This window comes from Girardinichthys multiradiatus, chromosome 14, assembly GCF_021462225.1.
Source record: "Girardinichthys multiradiatus isolate DD_20200921_A chromosome 14, DD_fGirMul_XY1, whole genome shotgun sequence".
In the NCBI taxonomy this organism is placed as follows: Eukaryota; Metazoa; Chordata; class Actinopteri; order Cyprinodontiformes; family Goodeidae; genus Girardinichthys; species Girardinichthys multiradiatus.
The window spans coordinates 21,081,098-21,106,608 of record NC_061807.1 but is presented as its reverse complement, the minus strand read 5'-3'; the positions used below and the strand labels follow the sequence as shown (position 1 = coordinate 21,106,608).

At 40.4% G+C, this 25,511-nt stretch overlaps 1 protein-coding gene across 3 annotated transcripts in view; it reads right to left on the bottom strand.

The window, feature by feature from the left end:
• The window catches only part of adamtsl3 (ADAMTS-like 3), a 155,580-nt gene extending 133,441 nt beyond the window's left edge, over window positions 1–22,139 (bottom strand). The window contains exon 1 of one of the 3 annotated variants that reach the window (XM_047386231.1): window positions 21,792–22,139. In XM_047386231.1, the coding sequence (XP_047242187.1) occupies window positions 21,792–21,851 (60 nt within the window). In that variant the 5' untranslated portion in view covers window positions 21,852–22,139. The remainder of the gene's footprint in view (window positions 1–21,791) is intronic. The other 2 variants (XM_047386230.1, XM_047386234.1) reach the window with 2 other exon arrangements.
• Window positions 22,140–25,511: the final 3,372 nt, after the last annotated feature.

Sequence of the window (25,511 nt, the reverse complement as noted above, 5' to 3'; positions counted from 1 at the left end):
GTTCACTGCTGAATAAAGTGAACCATAAATTGTTTCTCTTGATCGAAGTTTACCATGACTTTAGAACCAAGTTTCTGTATGTACTTGAACTGGTATGTAGTTTACCTTTACACCCCTATTAGTTATATCCACATTTATCCCTGTGTTTCTCTGTTTCTACAGGTCCTTCTCAAAAAATTAGCATATTGTGATAAAGTTTATTACTTTCCATAATATCATGATGAAAATTTAACATTCATATATTTTAGATTCATTGCACACTAACTGAAATATTTCAGGTCTTTTATTGTCTTAATACAGATGATTTTGGCATACAGCTCATGAAAACCCAAAATTCCTATCTCACAAAATTAGCATATTATTAAAAGGGTCTCTAAACGAGCTATGAACCTAATCATCTGAATCAACGAGTTAACTCTAAACACCTGCAAAAGATTCCTGAGGCCTTTAAAACTCCCAGCCTGGTTTATCACTCAAAACCCCAATCATGGGTAAGACTGCCGACCTGACTGCTGTCCAGAAGGCCACTATTGACACCCTCAAGCAAGAGGGTAAGACACAGAAACAAATTTCTGAACAAATAGGCTGTTCCCAGAGTGCTGTATCAAGGCACCTCAGTGGGAATTCTGTGGGAAGGAAAAAGTGTGGCAGAAAACGCAGCACAACGAGAAGAGGTGACCGGACCCTGAGGAAGATTGTGGAGAAGGGCTGATTCCAGACCTTGGGGGACCTGCGGAAGCAGTGGACTGAGTCTGGAGTAGAAACATCCAGAGCCACCGTGTACAGGCGTGTGCAAGAAATGGGCTACAGGTGCCGCATTCCCCAGACCTGGGCTACAGAGAAGCAGCACTGGACTGTTGCTCAGTGGTCCAAAGTACTTTTTTCGGATGAAAGCAAATTCTGCATGTCATTCGGAAATCAAGGTGCCAGAGTCTGGAGGAAGACTGGGGAGAAGGAAATGCCAAAATGCCAGAAGTCCAGTGTCAAGTACCCACAGTCAGTGATGGTCTGGGATGCCGTGTCAGCTGCTGGTGTTGGTTCACTGTGTTTTATCAAGGGCAGGGTCAATGCAGCTAGATATCAGGAGATTTTGGAGCACTTCATGCTTCCATCTGCTGAAAAGCTTTATGGAGATGAAGATTTTGTTTTTCAGCACGACCTGGCACCTGCTCACAGTGCCAAAACCACTGGTAAATGGTTTACTGACCATGGTATCACTGTGCTCAATTGGCCTGCCAACTCTCCTGACCTGAACCCCATAGAGAATCTGTGGGATATTGTGAAGAGAACGTTGAGAGACTCAAGACCCAACACTCTGGATGAGCTAAAGGCCGCTATCGAAGCATCCTGGGCCTCCATAAGACCTCAGCAGTGCCACAGGTTGATTGCCTCCATGCCACGCCGCATTGAAGCAGTCATTTCTGCAAAAGGATTCCTGACCAAGTATTGAGTGTATAACTGTACATGATTATTTGAAGGTTGACGTTGTTTGTATTAAAAACACTTTTCTTTTATTGGTCGGATGAAATATGCTAATTTTGTGAGATAGGAATTTTGGGTTTTCATGAGCTGTATGCCAAAATCATCCGTATTAAGACAATAAAAGACCTGAAATATTTCAGTTAGTGTGCAATGAATCTAAAATATATGAATGTTAAATTTTCATCATTACATTATGGAAAATAATGAACTTTATCACAATATGCTAATTTTTTGAGAAGGACCTGTATTATGATCGGTTTAGCATTTAGTTTCTCTCTAGAATGTACTAATCAAATAATCCTTGTCCTGGTAATTACCCTTTTCTTTATTTATACTTTCACTGTGCATCCAGTCTTTGTCAGATCCAATTGTTGTTGATGACTGTTTGCAGTCCAGTCCTACATGGTTTTCTGTTGGCCTTCCCAGTCCTGTTTTCTTTGTGACTGTGACTTTTGTTAAACTTCCCCGTCTGGGTATCTTGCCTATCTCTGTTCTGCATTTTGATCCTACATCACACCACAACTCGAAAAGAATGGCACATTTAATAACACACCATTGGCATTTGTTTTTATGTTCATAGTCAAATTGGATAAAATAAATGTCTATGGGAATAAAGTCAGCTGCAAATAATAGAACTGAAAAGACTGGCTGTATAAGGTGTGGTTGATTCAAATTGTGTCAGGATCTAGGTTGTGTTTGTGTTTTTGTGCTTGCTTCATGTGCTCAATGTTTTCAGATGGTGCTGGAGTTCTCAGGTGTGCTGGGTGACAGGTGCGACTTATTCCACTGATTACTTTGAGGAGTACTTAAGCAGGAGGCAGCCAGCACTTCGACACCAGAGGGTTTCGTCCTCAGTGGTAACAAGCTCAGCCAAACACTAAGTCTATGCTTTGTTCTTCGACCTCATGTAACTTTGTTTATGCTCCTTCGCAGATTGAAACTGAACTTTGGATTTACTTCGCTAAGCACTTACTACGTGTCTGGAAGTTTTCTGGATAACCAAGAGTACCTACGTTTTGAGGACTTAATTTCCCATCTCCTGTCTTCGTTTGGATTCGCATCAAGCTGTCAGTTTCCTGCTACTTTCGTCTCCTGGATCAAGCCGTAAGCGTACCCTGTCCACCCTCCAACGTAAACATCTGCACACCAGACTCATTCCTGTCTGCTCCAAGCTCGTACACAACCTGGATCCCGAATCCCTCAACTCCTGGCAATCTGACCACACCTTTCTAGTGAGCTGTTCTCTTGATTATAAGAATTCTTCGTCTTTAGCTCAGTATCATTTAGTTCCTTGTTCTCACCAGTTCTCTTCCCCTCTTCTCGTACAGTTGCTGATTAGTCCTTTCTTGTTTCCTGATTGTTTGAGACACAATAAAAACATTATCTTATTTATTCTTTCTCTCCGGAGTGTTCTTCTGTATGTGGGTCAGATCTATTTCGAGAAAAATGACAAATTGTTGAGCATAGCATTTTTCTGACACTACAATGCCTCTTCAGGAAATTTCTCCAACTTGTGAAAAGGGGAAGTAATTAGGCTGCTGTAACGAGCTGTTATTTTCCCCATCATTCTATCACAATGACTTTTACCTTCATAAACGTCTACAGGCTACACATATTTGGCACAGACTGAGTTCCCTCTTGCTCATGTAATTTGCCCATAATAATGGCTTTCTCCTCTGTTGATGGAGCAGTTTGTGTAGTAGAGATCCGCAGTCACCCACATTCCTGGTGCACCCTCCTGCCAATTAGTGACAGCTAACGTTCTTTTTTTTATACTCACACACCTTTCGTCAGTAATTGGCTGTTGACAGTAGGAAACACAACATGTGAAAAGTCTGCTTAAATCTCTCAGCTTAAAAAATTGTTGCTTTCTCTCCTTGCCAATCATAATTAGACAACCCACTCCCACATTCCATCTTCCTACAAATTTAACAAGCTCAGCCCAGTTCATTTCAGGTGTTAGGACAGCTTAAAAGATGTGTCCAACAAAGGCGGCCAACAAACCTGACCCAGTTACAGCAGTTCTGTCCGCTGGATTGGTTCAAAATTCCAGCAACCTATTGAGAGAAGCTTATAGAAGCATACCCAAAATGTTTGACCTAAATTATACAGTTTAAAAAAGGGACCCACCATATGGAGAACAGGAATTAACTTGCATGACCAGAGACCAAAACAGACCTCTAGAATGCACAGTATTAACACATTTCATGATGTGCTTCTAGGAAGGAGGGGTTACCACACACCTGGATTCCCCATGACATCGTAGAGGTATAAAAGTCTGCACAGAGCAGCATTCTTCCTTTTCTGTGACAGTGCAGGGTGGGAACACCACACGTGAGCATCTTGATCTCGCTGGCCGAGTAAAAGGCTGCATCTCCTAAGAAGAGACTTGGTAGTAAAGTACGGTCAACTGTTTTTTTTGATCTGGTGACCGAACCCGGGCAAAAAACAAGACTAGCCAATTGAACCTGGCTGTCTGAGTTTCTGCAGATATTAGTCTGAGCATAGATTCTCCAAGAAGATACAATCTCTAAATACTTTGACAAAGCCATTTTTCCCTTCATTGACCTGAGAGATGATGGCATAGAAACCACAGGTCCATGCGCTGAACATGTGCACCAGTCTCGGCCATCCGGTCGCCACTAAACCAAAAGCGGCCACCAACCCTAACTGTCCCATTGGACATGCTGAACCCAACATGCTCCACTGTTCATCAGAACAGTCACAGTAGGAGGTTATGTCTGGGCAGAGATAATTAATTAATTAGAATTAAACAATTAAAATATGGTTTATTTCAATGCCTTTGCTTTATTGTGCTTTAAATTGTTTGGGACAGAGCAGGCCTCGATCCTCTCTACCTAGGCCTAGGCTGTCAGGACTAGCACTGTTTTTTAAAGTTGATAACTGGTAAGGAGTCACTGTACTCCTGCAACATGGGCTTCAACTGGTTTGGATGTGTTACGTCTTCCTATTCTCTCGCTATCCCCCCAAAATATGTTTCTGCAAAGTTCTTATAAGCAGGCAAGATGATAGTTGTTTATTCTGACTGCTAACACAAAAGCCACGCTAATGCTAACTCTAAAGCCCTGTGTTGGAATTATGATTATTGATTAATTAATCTTTATCAATAATTATAATTAAAAATCATAATTTGACCAAATTAATTTCTTAACCAAAATCCTCATTTATGAATCGAGACCAGAGATGTCTTCTGGTGTTGTAATTGTGGCTCAACGTCTTTGATAATTACAACCGTTGAATACTCAGTAATAATTAATAACTATTACCAGAGATGTCACTGTTTAATCGACCGTTTCTGCCGAAACGTGGGGAACCTTTACCTTATCTTGACTGACAAATCACTCTTGCACAAAATAAACACAAAACGCCTTCAGTTACCAACTATGTGAATATTTATTAAATCACAGCCCTGATACACTCGCTCTTCCGATTTAATAATCCTCACCTACTCAAACGTGCAAAGTTCTACACAGAAGGGGTAAAATATCTAACTAAACAAAATAAAGCAAAACAGCAGTATGGGATCGAACCAGCAGTTATGGCAAAAATGATAATATGACAAAGGGATGTGGTGGTGAGTGGAGGTTGGGGGCATAGCCCAAACTGTAACTCAGTTATACTCAGTCATAAAACCTCCCCCAACGCTGGGCGAGGTGAGCAGACAAAGAGTTATAAAACTTTTGGCGGCAAGCTAGTAAGCAGTAAGGTTGAAAACAAAGAAAATGGTGAATTTCACCATGAGGTTATTATAACAGTCCAGTTACACAGCGCACCTACGCACAGGTGTTCGCACGGTAAAGACACACTTGCGAGACACGGCGGTCTCCGAAAGTACCAGCAAGCTTCAAAACAATGGCATGCACATACAATTCAGAACACATTAGACTCTAAAAGGTGACTCTAATCGCACTACAATTTCCTCTACCCTGCCCAAGCTATTCCTAATAAAGAAATTTTAAAAAAATAATAAAAGGAAGTGTTTTACTTTGTTGAAGTCTTCCTTCTGAGCAGAGATGAGAGAGAGGAAAGGGAAAGTTGGAAGTTAATGTGCGTCCACAGTTAACTTCAGGAAAAGCGGTCAATCTTCGTCCTTTGTCCTCCTTGGCAAAAAGGAAAAATATGAACTGACCATCAGCAGTCGACTAGAACCAAAACAAGGTGGCGATTCGTCTCCTTGAAACTCCGTGGGTTTTTTGGTTACGTGTTAAGCTCACGTCTTCAATCAGCAAAGTGAAATTTCTGGCCTTCTTATTCCAGAAACCTCTTTTATGAATTTGTAGTTGGCCAACGAATGAAATCCACTCGGGACTCTTCTCCAGATGATGCTTCAGATGTTGGTAACCGTGTCACGGTCTCCAGCTGAAGGCGAGCCCTCAAAATGGGCGCCTTCCTATAAAGTGTCTTGTGACGTCAGACTTGGGACGCCCCGTCATATCAGACGCGGTGCCCGCCGGGATTTGTAGGAACAGGCTATCCTGCAGTACAAAATGGCCGATGACGTTGAAAAGGGCATAGTGGTGTCCAGCAACGTGCAAATGGTTCAATATTCAGCAAACAAATGGTCCAACACCTGCTAATGCTAACGCTAAAGCTCAATTGTAACATGGTAGAAACTATTAGCTCAACTTTGTTTACTAAACAGCTCGCACTGTCACGCTGTACTGTGTAGTTATAGTGTAGTGTCTTTTTAGTGTATGTAAATATCTGATTTCAACAGATAAAGTAGATCCACTAGCCAAACAAAAACCTTCTATCCTTACTAAACATTTATCCAGGAAATGCTGGTTAGTTCCAGGTTTTAAGGGCTCTAAAACCCAATATTTTTAACAGTAAGAAAGGGATTCTGTACACTTTTGTAAAGCAATTCAGATGCCGTCCATTTTCCTTCTTTCATAAGACAAGTTTACTGATGTATACATTCAAATAAGTCTTTAAATGCATAATGTCTTTCCAGAGAGTATTTCCAGGACTGCTTGTTCCAAAGCCAGCAACAAGAATGAAAGACATTACTTCTACAGGTATCTTTGTCCTGGCAGTCTATCTTCTCTTAGTTTTCATCTGAAATTATCTGATATTTGTGCAATTCTTTTAGATTGTGTTGTTCTGATCTCTTTTATATTCCGATGGTACCTGGTCAATTAAGTCCCAACAGCTCCAGCAATGATGTAGCTCATGCTCACATCAGCTAAAACATTTTTTCATCTGCTTCTTTGCCATCAGGCAGCCAGGGAGAGTAGAGGGATTTGGACCTCAGCGTGTTTCCAACAAGCCAGGTGCATGCGGGGCTGCGTACGGGCATGTGCCCTCACTACCCTCACTGTGGATGATGTAATCACTATAGAGGTATGCTGGGGTGGAATTCCCCAGTGACACTTTGAATGTAACACCAAGCCAAGTGGAGGGACTGAAAACAACTGTGACCTAGGGGTGCATTTTTGTCATAGCAGAAATTTCTCTCAGGGTTCAAACATCAATCCCTTTAAACACACAACGACAGCAGGATTGTATGGGCCACGTAAAGACATCGAGATCTGAATGAAGGTCGTTTAGAGTTTGCAGTCAAGTTCACTCATAGTTCAGATCTGCTTCTGGAGAAAGGATACCACCACTCAAAGGTCCAGGGTGTAACTTTAGAAGTATTGCCAGGTCAAGTCATATTGTTTCATGGTCAGAACTGGAAATTGTTAATCAGGAGTTTATTTGTTTTTTTGGATTATTGTAACTCATTATTCATTTGCTTGAACAAACCATCCTTGAATTATCTGCAGGTTGTAAAAAGCACTGCTAACAGACTTTGAACCAGTGTAGTGTCAAGCACTGGCACACACCTCAGAACTTTTAAATTTGGTCTTTGATTAATGTTTTTAGTCTTTCCTTTGTACAGCAAGAAAAAAGCAGCTAAGTGAAGAAAAACGAGTGGCCATCATTACTTTAAGAAATGAAGGTCAGTCAGTCCGAACAATTGGTAAAACTTTGAAAGTGTCCCCAAGTGCAGTCGCAAAAACCATCAAGCGCTACAAAGAAACTGGCTCACATGAGGATAGCCCCAGGAAAGGAAGACCAAGTGTCACCTCTGCTGCGGACGATAAGTTCATCCGAGTCACCAGCCTCAGAAATCGCAAGTTAACAGCAGCTCAAATTAGAGAACAGGTCAATGCCACACAGAGTTCTAGCAGGAGACACATCTCTAGAACAACTGTTAAGAGGAGACTGTGTGAATCAGGCCTTCATGGTAAAATAGCTGCTAGGAAACCACTGCTGAGGACAGGCAACAAGCAGAAGAGACTTGTTTAGGCTAAAGAACACAAGGAATGGACATTGTACAGCACTTTGTGATCTATATCTTGAAAGGTGCTACTTAAGTAAAATTTTACTTCCTACTTACTATGTGTGAGGTTTTTACATTTTTATTGCAGCAGCACAATTTCACACTGAAAAACAGAGAACCAAACCCTTTAATCTCAGTTCAATCTAAGTAAATGGGTTCGATGGGGCATTAAATTATTGTTTTCAATGACATCATAACTGGTACAATTAGTGCTTCCCATGCTGTTAATACATTTTAAACTTTTCAAACTCCCTTTTGCCAACAGGACAGCACTTAGCCTTCTCCTCTAACATTTCACCAGGTTGTACCAGACAGGCATCTTTGTTCAATCTCCCTAGAATCCAGAGTCCTGGGTCCGCTGTTATCCTCTTCTCTTCAGCTCACCCCACATTTTCCATTTGATTGATTTGGTGTATTTTAGATCATTATCCTGTTGAAAGAACCAATAATGAACCCATTTTCATTTCACTGGCAGATTCGTTTTAATTTAAAATCTTTATAGATATTTAAAGAGTTCATCATGCTACACACTGAAATGAAGACTCACAGGGTTGTTGGCAAACAGCATCACAGGTCCTCCACCATACTTTACAATGGGCACTAGGTGGCTTTTCACATATTCACCCTTGGTTTCAAATCAGACTGTGTTGGTTGCCAAAAAGCTCAATGTTATTATCAGCTAATTAAAGCACACAGATCCAATTAACGTCCCAGGAGGGTTTACAGTACAGACCAAACGTTTGGACACACCTTCTCATTCAAAGAGTTTCCTTTATTTTCAGTCAGTCAGTCAGTCAGTCATTTCCTACCGCTTATTCCATAGTGGGTCGCGGGGGAGCTGGTGCCTATCTCCAGCAGTCTATGGGCGAGAGGCGGGGTACACCCTGGACAGGTCGCCCGTCCATCGCAGGGCAACACACAAACAAACATGCACACACTCATTCATACACCTAAGGTCAATTTAGAGTGACCAATTAACCTAACAGGCATGTCTTTGGACTGTGGGAGGAAGCCGGAGTACCCGGTGAGAACCCACGCATGCACGGGGAGAACATGCAAACTCCATGCAGAAAGACCCAAGGCCGGGAATTGAACCCAGGACCTTCTTGCTGCAAGGCAACAGTGCTACCAACTATGAATATTGTAGCTTCACACTGAAGGCATCAAAACTATGAATTAACACATGTGTAATTATATACTGAGCAAAAAAGTGTGAAACAACTGAAAATATGTCTTATATTCTAGGTTCTTAAAAGTAGCCACCTTTTGCTTTGATTACTGCTCCACACACTCTTGGTATTCTGTTGATGAGCTTCAAGAGGTAGTCACCTGAAATGGTTTTCCAACAGTCTTGAAGGAGTTCCCAGAGATGCTTAGCACTTATTGGCCCTTTTGCTTTCACTCTGCAGTCACCCCAAATCATCTCGATTGGGTACAGGTCCGGTGACTGTGGAGGCCAGGCCATCTGGCGCAGCACCCCATCACTCTCCTTCTTGATCAAATAGCCCTTACACAGCCTGGAGGTGTGTTTGGGGTCATTGTCCTGTTGAAAAATAAATGATGGTCCAACTAAACACAAACCGGATGGAATAGCATGCCGCTGCAAGATGCTGTGGTAGCCATGCTGGTTCAGTATGCCTTCAATTTTGAATAAATCCCTAACAGTGTCACCAGCAAAGCACCCCCACACCATCACACCTCCTCCTCCATGCTTCACGGTGGGAACCAGGCATGTAGAGTCCATCCGTTCACCTCTTCTGCGCCGCACAAAGACACAGTGGTTGGAACCAAAGATCTCAAACTTGGACTCATCAGACCAAAGGACAGATTTCCACTGGTCTAATGTCCATTCCTTGTGTTCTTTATCCCAAACAAGTCTCTTCTGCTTGTTGCCTGTCCTCAGCAGTGGTTTCCTAGCAGCTATTTTACCATGAAGGCCTGATTCACACAGTCTCCTCTTAACAGTTGTTCTAGAGATGTGTCTGCTGCTAGAACTCTTTGTGGCATTGACTTGTTCTCTAATCTGAGCTGTTGTTAACCTGCGATTTCTGAGGCTGGTGACTCGGATGAACTTATCGTCCGCAGCAGAGGTGACTCTTGGTCTTCCTTTCCTGGGGCGGTCCTCATATGAGCCAGTTTCTTTGTAGCGCTTGATGGTTGTTGCGACTGCACTTGGGGACACTTTCAAAGTTTTACCAATTGACCTTCATTTCTTAAAGTAATGATGGCCACTCGTTTTTCTTTACTTAGCTGCTTTTTTCTTGTCATAATACAAATTCTAACAGTCTATTCAGTAGGACTATCAGCTGTGTACTGTATCCACCTCCTGCACAACACAACTGATGGTCCCAACCCCATTTATAAGGCATGAAATCCCACTTATTGAACCTGACAGGGCACACCTTTCGAAGTGAAAACCATTTCCGGTGACTTCCTCTTGAAGCTCATCAACAGAATACCAAGAGTGTGTGTAGCAGTAATCAAAGAAAAAGATGGTTACTTTGAAGAACCTAGAATATAAGACATATTTTCAGTTGTTTCACACTTTTATGTTCAGTATATAATTCCACATGTGTTAATTCATAGTTTTGATGCCTTCAGTGTGAAGCTACAATATTCATAGTCATGAAAATAAAGAAAACTCTTTGAATGAGAAGGTGTGTCCAAACTTTTGGTCTGTACTGTATGTGTGCTAAATCCACAGGTTACTAAACTTTGATAAAGGAGGCAGCCCAATATCAGCATGACTGGCTCTTGCCAAACATAACAAGGCTTGATAAAACTTACCCTAAAGCCCACTAATCTAATAATTACAACGTGTTTACGTAATCGTCATAAAAGACACATGAAGCTACACTAATTAGCAGATTACTCATATTTAGGATGAGACAGTTATTAATCTTCTGGCCTTAATCTTGGAAAATATGAATTTAATGAAATGTCAACATACTGCTTTAAGCTTCTTGTTGCTTTTTGGCTGTCTAAGCCAGTGTAAGTTTGATCCAATTACTACAAAGGGTGCCTAAGATTTTTCTTTCACAAACAAAAACGTATTTCATTTAATCTCTTTTATTCTATTTTTCACAAAATAAAAGCTGCAAATGTGAAATACTTACTTTGATTTGAACACTACATACATGCCTCATAAAATACTAAATAAATGCACAGGTACTCAGGAATGAAAGGTCGTTGTATGGTAGAGACTTTGGTTCCCCCTCCCCCATCAGATTCCTCCAAGGGATTGTCTTCCACCAAGAACTGGCCAGTGTTTTCATATTTATTTGTGAAATATATTTACTGTGCAATGAGTATATTGTCAAATAACATGGATCTCAACTCCATCCACTTCTCCAAAAAAAAAAAAGAATGGCACACCTTTGCATGATTACATGTGCATCAGTCTGCTTCTGTGGACGTATGCGCTGTAATCCTAACAGCATCTCATTTGTAACCGAAGCCCTGTTGTTTGGTTGTAGCCGCCCAGCGTTTACTCAAAGCACATGTGGCCGTGGAGGGAAACAGATGTGGGAACCCCAGGAAGCATCATTAGCTCCACAAACATTCGGCTGAGCCGGTTCGTGGAGAACCTTTCAGGGAGCAGCGCTGCGGCAGGGACCTCCCTCGGTCATGTTTCCAGCAGATTTAGTGGTCCATCCGTTATTTCTTTTACAGCTAACTGTTCTCACACTCATGTGCAACCTCCTTCTCCCAAAGGAATGAGATCAGCAAATGAGATAAATGTCTTTTTATTTGTTTGTCATGCCTGTCGACCAGGGAGTGGATCTGGAATTACTGCATTTCTGATTTGTCCAGGGAGAAGCACATGAATATTTCAGTTTTACTTCCCTATTTTATGTCAATGGTCTTTCTTGGACTGTGAACTTCACTTCTCACTCCATTGATTTTGTTCCTTTTTTTAAGTCATCCAGACATCTGTTTGTCTTTTGTATTTGTTTATTTTATTGCTTTAACCTAAACACAAATTATTATCACTCCATTAATATTCCACTTGCTTGTACTTGCCGAAGTGGAACTCCTCTAATTCATATTTCCATGTCTGTGACAGATTTTTATGTTTTTGATCTTTTATATTTTTAGGTTGTTGAAGGACATACTGACCACTTTTCTGTATTTATTTTTCTGTTAATAGAAAGTACACCTTGCTCAATGCTTCTGGAATTTGTACACGTCTCCTTCCTGTCTTCTAAACCACCAGCTGGTTGCAGCACCAGGTGGCTCATTCAGAGCCTGGTTCTGCTGAAGGTATCTTCCTGTTAAAAGGAAGTGGTTCTTCTTCACTGTCGCCACATGCTTGGTCAGGATGAGGAATCTCGGCCGAATAACTTTTTACCAACTAGCAATAAATTATCAAATTAATTAAAATACATTGGATTTTAATTTTACGATATGGTTGGATGATTAGAATTCAATTTGGCCTAAACTGAACGACATTTGTTGTGACTGAATTGAATTAGCTCATTTGCAAAAACAAGCAGCTTTTCTTGCTTTCTTGTACTTTCTGAATGTCTTTCAAGCCATTGCTGGTCTTGGACCTTTTACAAATTTTATGCACAGTTATTGAACTCAACCATAATATAATGGCCATAAAAATTAGAAACCTGGCCATGTGGAGCAGGTGAACAGCATCCAAAAGCAATGTGTTTATCACACTAATACAAAATTCAGTTTATTTTATAAACATATTTTTTCCTCCATTTTAGAAAACATCTCCTGCCAGATGACCACTAAAATGCTCATCCCAGAACAGTGGCTGTAAGGTAAACATTAAATGGCTAAAACAAAGTAGTAATTCCCTTGTGCTTTGTTTCCCAAAGTCAGAAACATTTTAAAGTTTAAGCTCTGCATGTGGACAAGTTGTAAAACATTGGCAATTGTGTGGACCGGGCCCAAGAAACAGGGGGGGAAAATCCAGCAAACACCGGAAACAGGACCTGTGAGATCCATCATCATTATGTTGATTATCTACTTTAACTATAAAATTTGTTATTTATAGTATTTTCTTTATATATATTCAACATAAGAAACTGGAACAATCTTAATCTAGGTGACAGACAGCTGGTAAGAAAATGCCTTAAACATCTAATTTAAAACTGTTTATTTGCCAAGTTGTAAATCATTGAGTTTAGGAAAGTTTTTAATGCCTAAGTGATTCATATTTCAGAGTTAAGTGGGGCTCTGGGTGAATTTGACTCTTCCCCCAGTCTTACTGCTGCTTAATAAACTTGTCTGAATCATTTTGTACCCACTTATTGCCATTTCATCCCAACTTTCTTCCTTTTCGTACCCAAAAACAACCCATAAGAAAAATAATGGTTTAGGTCCTTTACCTGTGATTCTGATCCCTGTTATATTCCAGATTTTCAGCTAATATGTCTTTGGAAATTATATTCTTGGCGCTAAAACACAATTTTATGTATCAATATTTTTGATAGATTCAAATAAAGAAACTGAAACAATCTGTGTCTTTGTGAAAAGTTGCTGGTAACAAAGAGCCTAAAAGAACCCATTTAAAACTGGCCCTTGGATTACACTGGAAAAGGCTTGCTTAAAAGGAAACTTTTAAAAAGGGAATTATGGAAATACCAATGGCAACGTGATTTTAGGCCATAGCATAGTTCTATATACAGTACAGACCAAAAGTTTGGACACACCTTCTCATTCAAAGAGTTGTCTTTATTTTCATGACTATGAATTTTGTAGCTTCACAATGAAGGCATCAAAACTATGAATTAACACATGTGGAATTATATACTGAACAAAAAAGTCTGAAACAACTGAAAATATGTCTTATATTCTAGTTTATTCAAAGTAGCCACCTTTTGGTTTGTACTGTATTTGTTAAAGGTGCTGACTCTAACATTGACATTAGATTGTCGCTATCATCATGTGTCCTGTGTTTACCTTTGTAGTGTCAGTTTGACCGCTACCTCTCCACGTCAGTCCATCTTCAACATTTAGACACCAAAAACCTCCCCTCTAATTAGGAGCCTCAAGAGAGCCCAATGTTGCATCTCCCTTCTCGTTAGCACCGCTCTACAGCACTCCCGGCTTCTAACACCACCACAGGATGGTGCCTGAGGTCAAGGCCGGAGCTGAACAGAGCAAACAGATGAATGTGATCACATCGAGGCAGATCTTCTCAGCTCCAGGGTTCTGCAGCTTTCCAGATTAGCTGTGCATGAAAAATGTGCAAGCCACATGAAGCACGGAGGGCCCTGGCTCCTACAGATGAAGTTTAAACTGAAGCCCCAGAATACACAACAGGATAAAATCAACTGCTCTCAGTCACGATGATGGAAGGCACAAAGGCTCAATGCAGAAGGAGCCCAGGATGTTTCATGAGAGGAAGAGGACGCCAGAGGCTTGGCTTTCAAACTCAACAATAACAAATAAACCTCATGATGAAGGAACAAATACTTTGGCGAGGGCTTGATAGGGAGCTGAGCAGGGACACAGGGAAGCCACCTGCAAAACACTTGAGCCAATTCTGTGATGGACGTTGGAGCAGCAGAGCTGGAGACAAAAGGTGCCTTCACAATAACGTTGCCATCTGCTGGCAGCTATTTAGAAATGCGTGACAGCAGAATGATTTAAAGGATGCATCACAGTAAAGCAGATTTCCTTGATAAAACACTGAAACCACAAAAACTTTAGATGCATTTCGACACTGAAGTACCAGGGCCTCCTGTTTACTCTCTGGCAAAGAACTGCAACCCTACTCCAGTAAGTTATGCCATTTACTGGCACAGGCCACTCTGGGCACTGAGTCGCAGTGTGTTATTCGAGTTCAACACCAAGTGATGGAAAGATAAACAACAATATTATTTCTGCACGACTTCAGAAGGGAGGCAGCGATATCTAAATGTTGTTTCCACATTGAACAAACATTCATCTGGAACACTTTGTTTACCAGCTCCCAGTGCTAAAGCAACACATCCATATTTCAAAGTGTTTTTCAATGTTCTTGCTAAATTACAGCAATGCAATAACTATTTCTATTTACCAGTAAATGGAAGAAGAAAAAATGAAAGCATTTTAAGATGACCCGTGCAATAGCTCTGTTAGAAAAATGTAGCCCCTGTGGATTTCATTAAGTATACCAACTCCCAAAACCTAACTGCTATAAATCACAGTCAGCAGCGAGCAAAAAACATTATCCAAGTATTCTCTTCTAGGTTGTACTGGTTGACTCATACTGGATATAAAGCACAAGAAGATATCTGATCTTGTAAAACTAAACCTCCCCACTGACAGGTCAAGTACAATTTTATGCACTGCAAAAATATGTATAACCTTTTTCTTTCCCACTTAAAAAAAATTAAACAAAACGTTTCCCATTTTAGATCAGGTAGGATTACCACAACTGTTTTTATTAGCTAAAGAAACACATTCTGTGTCTTAGAGAGTGTTCGGATGCAAAAATGTGTATATCAATCCGAGGACAAAGGTAAGGCAGGTAAGGTGAGGCTTGTAAGATAGTGTCTTTGACATAGGTCGAAAGGCCACTCAAAGAGAGAAAAACCATTTTTTAAAAACATAAAAAGTCAGATTACAGTTTGTAAATGCACTCAGGGATGAAGATCTTATTTTTTGGAGACAATTTCTATGATCTAATGAAAATACAACTGAAGTGTTTGCTTAATTACGACATTGTTACAAGTGGAGAGGGAAATAGAGGGACCCTGAGAACCTCATCCAAACTGTTATTTACGGGGATGGCAGAATCATGTTGTGGAGGAGATTTGCTACAGGAAGGACTGCACTTCACAAACTACATGGCATCATGAAGATAGACTCATGTGGAACATCTCTGCAAGGAAGTTAAAGTTTACATCCAAATGGGTCTTCCAAACAAACAGAGACCTTACGCATAAAGCCAAATTGGTTGCAAGGTAGATTAAGGACAATAAAATGAATGTTTTGGCGTGACCATCACAAATCCATCCTCTCAGCCCCATAGAAACCTGGCTTAGTTACACCAGCTCTGTCAGGAAGAATGGGCCAAAGTTCTGGCAAACCTTTGTGGAAAGCTTGTGGAAGGAAACCCTAAATGTTTGACCCAAGTCATACAGCTTAGAAAGCAATTCTAAAAAGAAAAGAAAACTAAGTTAATGTATGTAAAAGTGTATGGACCAGCCAGCTTAAAAAAAAAACTAAAATCAAGCTTCACATCTTTGGGAACCATTACAAAGCTAAATGGGACGGGGGAATGCTGCTATAAATGTCAACTGACACCATTATCCTAGAAAAAAATGTGAGCTGCACCGATTTTCTAATTCACACAAGAAAAAACAAAACCAAATAAACTTTAACCAAATGCCAGATGATTTTGATACATGCAAAAAAAACAGGCCTCTGGAACTGAAAGACAAAAACACCAGGTTTTGTATGACTTTAGTTGGAACTAGCATTATGGGTCTTTTAGAGAAATAAAAATGTTACACAACGCAATTTTGAGAAGATTTTCAGAAGACAGAGTTGTGTCAGCTGTTCTGTTCTGCAGGACTTTTCCTTCACTGGCCCACTGAGAGCCTTGTGAAGCAACTTGGCTTCTCTTTACAGAGGTCCATGTCTGCTTTCTGCATTTACAGTTGGACAGAGCAGCATGTTGGCACACCTGTGTGGCACACAAAGGAAGAAATACCACTTCGCCAAGAGCCATGAGAGTCTACCATATAAAATCAAGAAATTCTTGGGTTACTTTTGAAGTTTAAACTCAGTTAATTTTGCGCTTGGATGAGGAATAGAATTGCAAGCACAAAGATGTCCGTAGACGTCCATATTCGACAAATCCTTAGTCTCACTCCATGGATTAAGCCCAGATGGAAACAATGAGATGAGTTTGAAAACTTTTGCTGTGTAACTGAAAACACTCAGGCTTGTTAACACACTCCAAAAGCTTGCTTCATCCATCACCGGCCAGATGTTCCATAGAGCCTTTTTCCTTTACTTCCCTAAACCCTCTCAAAATTAATTCACTTCCCACTCCACTTGCCTTCACAACAAAGCCACTCATAAAAACTAATTGGATCGTTTGCGGTCTTTATGATCAGGCAATCTAGAGCGAGTTTTAGAGAACAAGAGATGTTCTTGCTGACGGACTGTCTCTCTCGGGACCATTTCCACACTCTGACCCCACTTAAGCCTGCCATTAGAACCCAAAGCTTCCCAATCCTCCACACTTCAATATGCTCAGATGGATTAACAGGCAGAGAGGGATCGTATCTTTGAATAAACATTAAAATCTGTTGCTTTTGTGGCTAATTTCCTTTTGAATTCCAGTGATGTTGATAGCAAAAAAGCATGTGGTGAAGTGAGCATGGCAGCCATATGCTTCAAACAAGACTGAATTATGTCCATCATGTGAAAAACCATTCACTATGTAATTCACTAGCTTTTCAGATCTGGTATTTTAACCATTATTTTTAGAGATTAGTTTTAAGTCTTTGAGGTTGGAAGGCCTCCTTGCCATTACCCTAATTTTTTGCTTCATCCACAAATTCTCCATCAGATTCAAGTCAGGATCCTGACGGGCCACCACAAATTCTTAATAATACTTGAACTCAGAAGAAAAATGCTTGTATATTTAAAAGATTTGTCAGCTTTTGTGAAAAATGAGGACTAATATCCAGCAGACAAAGGTTAATGCTCAGTGGGGCAACAGATTTAGTGAAAGGATAACTGAAAAACTTACAAAAAGAGGACAACAGGACATGGAGCATGGGTAACTTAACGGAAGGAACCAGTAAACAACAGTGAAAACCAGGGAGCTTATATACTGAGAGAAGGGTGGAAAATGACATTGCCACCAGGTGAGCTTAATCAGGGGAATGTGGAACAGAAGTGAGAAGAGAGCATTGAGCAGGGGAACTGAGGGAAGGAGACTAATTAACACAGAAAACACAACGGCAGCTTGACTAAACACAAATGAGAACAACCCTAACACTGGAGAACAAACTAAAATGAACAGTCACAAGAACACAAGAATAAGTTAGAAGCTAACCACAAAGAAATGAACTAATAAGACATTACCTAACCATAATAAAGAACACAGGGTAATAAACCCAGATGATGATAATACAGAACTTAAAAACAATCAGAAAACAGCCGCAAATGAAAACCTAAACACAAACACCAGTGGATCATGACAAAATTACTTTAAACCTAAATCTACCAGGAATATGAATAATTTTGGCCTCAACTGTTGTGCTATGTGACTAACCATCAATTTGCTCATTGATTAATATGTCGACTATTAAATTATCCTTAGTTTTCAAACTTTTTTATACAAATGCAAGGTTGAAAAGTAAAAGCAAAGAAAAGGTTGCCAAAGAAAAGCATCTCACAGCATGATGCTCCCACCACCATGTTTCACCACAGGGATGGTGTGTTCAGGGTGACGTGGAGTGCTAGTTTTCTGCCACACCTAGTTTTTTCAGGGAATCCAAATAAAGGGAGCTTAATATAAATGTATACCAGTTTTTTTTTAATTATTTGCATTTATTTGTTTTAAATTGCATAATTTCCCTTTCACTTCACATTTATGCACTACTTTTGGTTGGTCTGTTATAAAATCCCAATAAAATGCATGGAGGTTTGTCACTTCGTCATTAAATAGTTTGAAAAAGTTCAAACAAATCTTTCAAAACAAATCAATACCTTTCAAGTTATACCCAAAACACACAACAAACAACAGGATTTTAAGAGTCAGCATCAAGGTCGCATGCTGATATTAGAGCCATGTATCTATAATTGGCATTTTAATTTAAAACTGTAAGAACAAAGCTACTAAAGATTCGTGGCCTCAGTTTTTTGCACAAAATGCCACATTTCAAAATAGGGGTTTCCAGAAGGTTCTACCTCTCTACATTCTGTATGTCAGAGAAACAAGTATGAGCAACAGAACCGTCCAAGAACTGCTTGAGGCACATTGTTATGGCAACCACAAAAGAAAGTCTATTCCAAATAGGGATGAAGGCATGGGCAATTTGGCCCCCGCACAAACAAAAAACACAGGCAAAACTTTCAGGAGCCACACTTCGATACAGTCTCCTTCTTTTGCTATTCTGTAATGCCAAGACTTTAGCCGGATGAAAGGAGAAGACCAATGAAGAGCAGAGATGTTCAGAGGCGGCACTTGTCGACCCCTTCACCCTTATGTTCCACCCCCATCCTGAGGCAGCACACTGATGTGTGCTGACTCATGCTGCATGCTCACTCCTCGCACAGATGGGAACGACAGTCATCTGTTGACCACTTGAGGGTAAAAGCTACGGAGTCATTTTCCAGTTAGGAGCACTAGTTGTCGGGCAGAAGTCAGCCTGATAGCAGCATTACTTCAGACATTTGGAGCTTTGCAATGAGCGGCTGAAGGCGCGGCGCTGATGGTGTAGGGGTTAAAGCGCGCGACCATATACGGAGGCTACAGTCCTTGAAGCAGCCGTCCCGGGTTCGAGTCTTGGACCTGGCGACATTTGCCAAATGTCTCCCCCTCTTTCTACCCCTCTTTCCTGTCTACCTACTGTCAAAAAATAAAGGCCTCTAGCACGAAAAAAAAAAAAAAAACATTATTAAGCACAAAATAATCATTCACAAGGTATATCCATCAGTGTTACATAAAACTCCTCGTTGGAAAAAAATGTTTTCTACATGACAATTTTACAAAACGACCCAGAAAGGTTTGCAAAGCCTCAGCTCACCTTCTGTCACCCAGTGTCCAACTGGACCGCAGCTTCCAGGGTGTCTAAAGTCTATATCACCTTGAAATGCTGTTTGCACCTGTTGTGCTCATTTACACATGACGACAGTGGCCCCCCGTCCAACCATTCTGTTTGAGGTCTAAAATTTGCCTGTAGTGTGTACCAAACAAACTGCTTTGTGTCCTGCTTCAAACTCCTCAGCTGTAGTTGAGTTTTAGATGACATCCAATAGGCATGTAGGCTAATTGACCGATCAGCTGGTGAATTAGGCTGATTTTTGCCATTCGTTCAATAATCGCAATGGCATCAGCTCCAAATACTGAGCCAGTTAAATAGGAGGTTGATCTAAGAGCAGCAACGTGATGTTATTACACTGGACATGTGCAACTTTTACAGACAAATATAGCTTTGAACTATATTTATAGCAAGCCTTCAAAGAGATGTCGCACAGGTAAGAATGTGTACTTATCTAAATAAAGTCAGAGGGTTAATGTACTAAAAATCATTATGTGTTCTTTTTTTCTAGACTAACCTAAGTGTAATAGGTATGAAAATTAAGCTTTTATACAGTTCCCTCCTAAATTATTTGCACCTCTTGGATCCCTAACGATGTATCCATCCATCTATCCATCCATCCATCCATCGCCTCTATCTGCTAAGTGGGAATGAGACCCACAAGACAAACAACCACACACTCACAGCTAAGGGCAATTTTAGAGAGACCAATTAACCAATTAACAGTTATGTTTTTGGACTGTGGGAGGAAGCCAGAGTACCCTGAGGGAACCCACACATGCAAGCAGAGAACATGCAAACTCTATGCAGAAAGACCCCAGGCTGGTATTCAAAACCAAGACCTTCTTGCTGCACAGCAACAATGCTTGAAGACCATGTAACTGAAATGTTTTTATGATTTATACTTTCCTTTTTTACGTTGTTTCGAATATCTAGGAATGTTTAATTAGTAATTCAATGCTTCCTGTATACCCTTAAGATATTAGACATGACATGGAAGTCCATTTCTCCCAGCCAATCTTCAAAATGGGAAAGATTAAACAACATGCCGTTCAAATAAAGCTGATTTGCATTGATCTTTTTAAGTCACAAATGTCAGCAAGAAAATAGCTTCTTGCTCAAGCTTGTATGTAAACAGCTGGAACTGTGACAAACAAAGCTGGATGAGGACCCGAGTTTATCTAGCCGACAGGATCAGTGAGGAGGATGGTAGCGGAGGTAAAAGAGAATATCAAGGGTCCCAGCAAAGAGTAGTAGTCAACAAGTCTCCGTTAGACATTTCTCCATGAGAAACACTGGGGAAAAAGTCTTATCTGTCCTACCAACACAACAGTAAATGTGCAGTTTGCTAAAATCTACTGGGACTTGAACTGGAAACAGAGTGCTTTGGTCAAATGAGACTAAGATTGAGAAAGAGAAGAGAAAACAAGACCCAGGACTAGAGAGATGCAAAGAGGAACAGTCAATGATCCCTCTCTGTGTACGCTACAATCTTGTGAAATGTTGTAAAAGGCAAGTGTTATCTTATTGGCAAAAGAGGGTTGTACAAAGTATAACAGAATGGTTACCAGTGATTGGTGGGCACTGTATTTATTGGTACCAAAACAAGCAAACAAATGAGTTTCATGTCTGTCCATCGAGTTGATTTCAAAATATCTGCATCAGGATTGGCTTAATCAGTCAACCTCTACAGCATGAACCCTCAAAGATCATTATGCAATAATTTGCGTAAGTATTTAATTGCTGATGATTTTGTTTCTGACCATGTATTCCACTTTTTTGTGTACTTGCTGGAAATGTACACGATAAAATATATTTGATCTATTATCTTTCCAGACTAACCTTAGTCATTCACAGCAACAGCCTTGGACCTTCTGCTTTATCTGAAGATGATGAGATCCATTGGAGTGGAAAACAATCTATTTCAGCATGAAATGTGAAATACTGATCTTGACTTGAAGGACTGAAGGTTCAGTACCCGTCATCACAATATGACTCTTAATCTTTAGATATAAATGCGTATTAGATAATAAATTTTATTTTTTATTTTTTTTACTGTGATAAAAAGCACAAGTGATGTTTTCCTGTAAAAAACTGCTCTAAAGCAACAGGTGGGCCTTGCTTTATTTCTGCGTGTTTGAAATAAATCCTGTCAAGCTGAAATGACGCACCTCCGTCTCGATCATGACTGAGGCATGAATCTGAAGAAAGCGTTGCGGGTTTACCTTCACGCACACCGCGAGGAGAAGCAGTCCAGCCGTCCACAAACTGTTGCAAGTCATCATCTCGGCCGCAAACAGACTCAGAGTAATTTCAAACTGCTGAGTGACGCCTCTGAATGTGCCCGCTCTCTGTTCAGAACCAGAAAGCGGTCCGGTCCTCTCCGCTCCGCTCTGCTCTGCTCTGCTGAGCTCCGGCTCCGGTTCCCAAGCGGAGGAGGAAAAGGTGAAAGTCAGCCAAGACAGGACGGAGACGACATGACTCTCCACGGACGTTTCCAGATATTTGGTTCCCCTTAACAGCAAACACGTTGCTGCTAAATTTATGTTTGCATGCCAGGCGTGCGTCAGGGAGAGGGGCTCACCCACCTTACATTCTTAAAGAAACACGCTCCGTTACGCGCCTGACGTGCTGTGCAAACTTGAAAGGATCCTTTTCTTTTCCACTAATGTGTTTAAGCTGCCAGTCATCTTAATGGATGGCTCTGATGGCTGGACTCTTTTCTGCCACTTGTCTGTGCAGTTTTTATTTGCATTATATTAAAATAAATAGCATGTTAAAATGTGTTACACATTCTCTATATTCAAAGAAAATATTTGGTATTTTGACTATTATCTTGGTAAATGAGTCCCAAGTCTTTGAGGCTGGAAGGCCTCTGTGCCATTACCCTAATCTTCAGCTTCCTCCACAAATACTCCATCAGATTCAAGTCAGGACCCTGACGGGGCCACACATTATTAATATAATACTTATTTGCAGAACAATCTTTCTCTGAAACTACAGCTGCAAGTCATTGGCCCATTTATCTTTGCCAAAACAGCTCAAGTTCAGCTGTTTGCTCACAAATGTTCTCTAACAAACCTCTGAGGCCTTCACAGAACAGCTGGATTTTAACTTAGATTGCTAATTAACAATGAGAAGACTGAAGGGGTTTAAGAGTAAGAGAGCTGGGGGTGCGAAAACAAATGTACACCACCCTTATCATATTTTTATGTTTTAAAACTGTGTATTTATTTACATTTCACTTCAAGGTTATTTGGCCTTGGTATGTCAAATAAACTCCCAATAAATTACATTGAAGCAACAGAATGTAAGCAATACCACGTTTTTATAGTTTTGCAAAGAACTGTGTATACAACAAAACGTTTATCCAAAGTTTATTTAAAAAGGTTCACCTTTTTTTTTTTTTTTTTTCAAGTGGTCTTGATCAATGGTTCTCCAGGCTTTAATACAATGTTTAAAGTTTTTCTTTAAATGGTAAATGGATTAAATTTATATGGCACTTTTCTAGTCATACCGGCCACTCAAAGCGCTTTACACTAGAACCACATTCACCCAATTGCACTCACAAACGCACACACACACACATACACTGATACGCAGACCGGAGTAAGTGCCTTGCTCAGGGGCACATTGACGTGTGACAGGAGGAAGCAGGAATCCAATCCCCACCTTTCAGATTGCAAAACAACTACTCTACCCACTGAGCCACAGTCAACCAGCTGTGTTTAGAAAGTTTCTTGTGCTGCCAAAGTCTGAAGAAAAACTGATCAAGACCACATTAAAAGATTACAAGAAAGTCTGGGTCATCGGATGCTATGATGGGAAGAGACTTATATGACTGAATCTATCTAAGAATGGTAGGAAAAGATAAGGTAACACTTTAGAATCCAGAGTGAGTTTTAAAGTCATAACTATATCCTGTCAGTGAGGCACCAAAGTTGGCAATTCTTGACTTTCTTTAATACTTGCACAACTTCACTTCCTTCTCGTAAAAATGATACAAGGAAGGATTGTTTTTCTGCACCTGCTCCCGCAACATAGTACCAATGCAGAGATTTGGGTGTTTCAGCTGGAACTGAACTGAAAACAAACTAAGGGCTGCGCCTATTTTTTAGGGCTTTATATTAGGTTTCAAGCAAGAGTTGCTTTAGTCTTTTAAGTTCGGTCTGTGGCACTGCCAGTCCTGTACCATTTAAGGTCAGGAAGAGTATCTGAATCAGGCTGCTTGTAAACCGAGACCAACTTAAAGGAATGAAGCCTTCCTACTTTCTGCCTTTGCAGTGTTCTTATGCTGTAGTTTCAATTTTTCAACCCATAGTTTTGATGTAATTTCAAATTAGGTCTGAACAGAGACCCAAATAGATTTTAGTGAGTGAACTCACTTTTCTTTTCTCCATTTTAATATCATTTTAAAATTACCTCAAGATGGTCAGCTTCCTCCTTTAAGTTATTTTTTTTTTTTTTTTTTTGTTAATTTCATAAGTAATGGCTGAAGCCAGCATCTCTTTGTCCTTTTGATCCTCCATAAAACTAAATGAGGTGATGTTCTTTGAAGCTTTGCCCACAGTGGTAATGTATCAAGATTGGCCTGTCAGCTCAGAAGCTATCCAGGGCCACTGTAATAACAATGTATCTAAAAAATGCTCTCTGCCTTACTGCCTACTGCGAGACAAAAAAAAGGTATGTATGGTATGAGCTACCTGAACTGCTGCTAAAGTGAGAATTGAGAAGTTTCCATACTCTCATATGCAGGAAGGTGATTTATTTGGGGGCTTAAATTATTTCCTTGAACTCTTATTTGTTTAGGGTGTAATGATTACACAACATATCACTTCAAAATTATAAATAAAGGCTCCAGTATGTGCATACATGCCTACTGATACTTGGTTAAATGCCCATTAATGAGAGATGTGCCTCAGACACACACCTTTTGATACCAATCTGCTGTCCTAATTCTGGCTGGATATTTGGCCACTCAACTTATCAGAAATAGCAGGGTTTATTCAAACTGGTTGACAGCAAAAAGGAGGTTCAGAAGAGTTAAGACGCGGCCTTGGAACTATCAAACACTGTACCGATTGTCAAACATGGTGGTGGTAGCATCATGATGAGAAAATGTTTTGCTATGAGCTGTACTGGTGCATCACACAACGGATTTGGACATAGTAGGACAAGGATCCCAACCTCACGTCAAAACTAATTTTAGAATGAATAGAGCAGGCTAACATTAAGCTTCTGGGATGGTCTTCTGAGTGTGGACATTGGACATTTTGATCTTAAGCCGGTTTAGCATTAAAATGGACCGGGAGGGAACCAACCAGGAAACAGATGTTTGCTACGAAACTGAGCCCTCCTGAACAAGCCAAATGCATCTGAAGTAAGGTTTTTATGATCAGAGGACACCAGGACTGAGCTATTTGGAAACAATCACAAGACACATTTTTGAAGGAGTCAAAGTGATGCTTTCAAACCTTAGAACAGTGGAACAATTTTCAAGCATGGTGGTGGCGGCATCATGCTAGGGACTGTTTAACTCTTTTATTGCATAAAGCTAATAGAATAATAAAGAAAGAGGACTAACTTCAAATTATTTAGCAGCTGAGTGGACCTGGACACAGTTTGGTGCAAGACATTGACCCCAAACACACATTAAAACCGGTTTTGGAATGAAGAAGAAAAGCTTTTAAAATGGTTCTGAAAAAACTGAATAAAAATGTATAAACCATGATTAAAATCAGCAAAAAGTTCCAATTTAAATGAGCTCTACAATTTCTGATAGGAAGAGGGGTCAGATATCCAGACACATCTGAGTTAAACTATCATCCTAAGTGAATTTTAAAACTTCCCCACTGACATTTGTCAACATGTGAAGCTTTGAAATTTGGAGGGGAGACCCTGGAAGTCCCCTGGTGAACTTTGACCACCCCGCAGTGCCCTGAGAG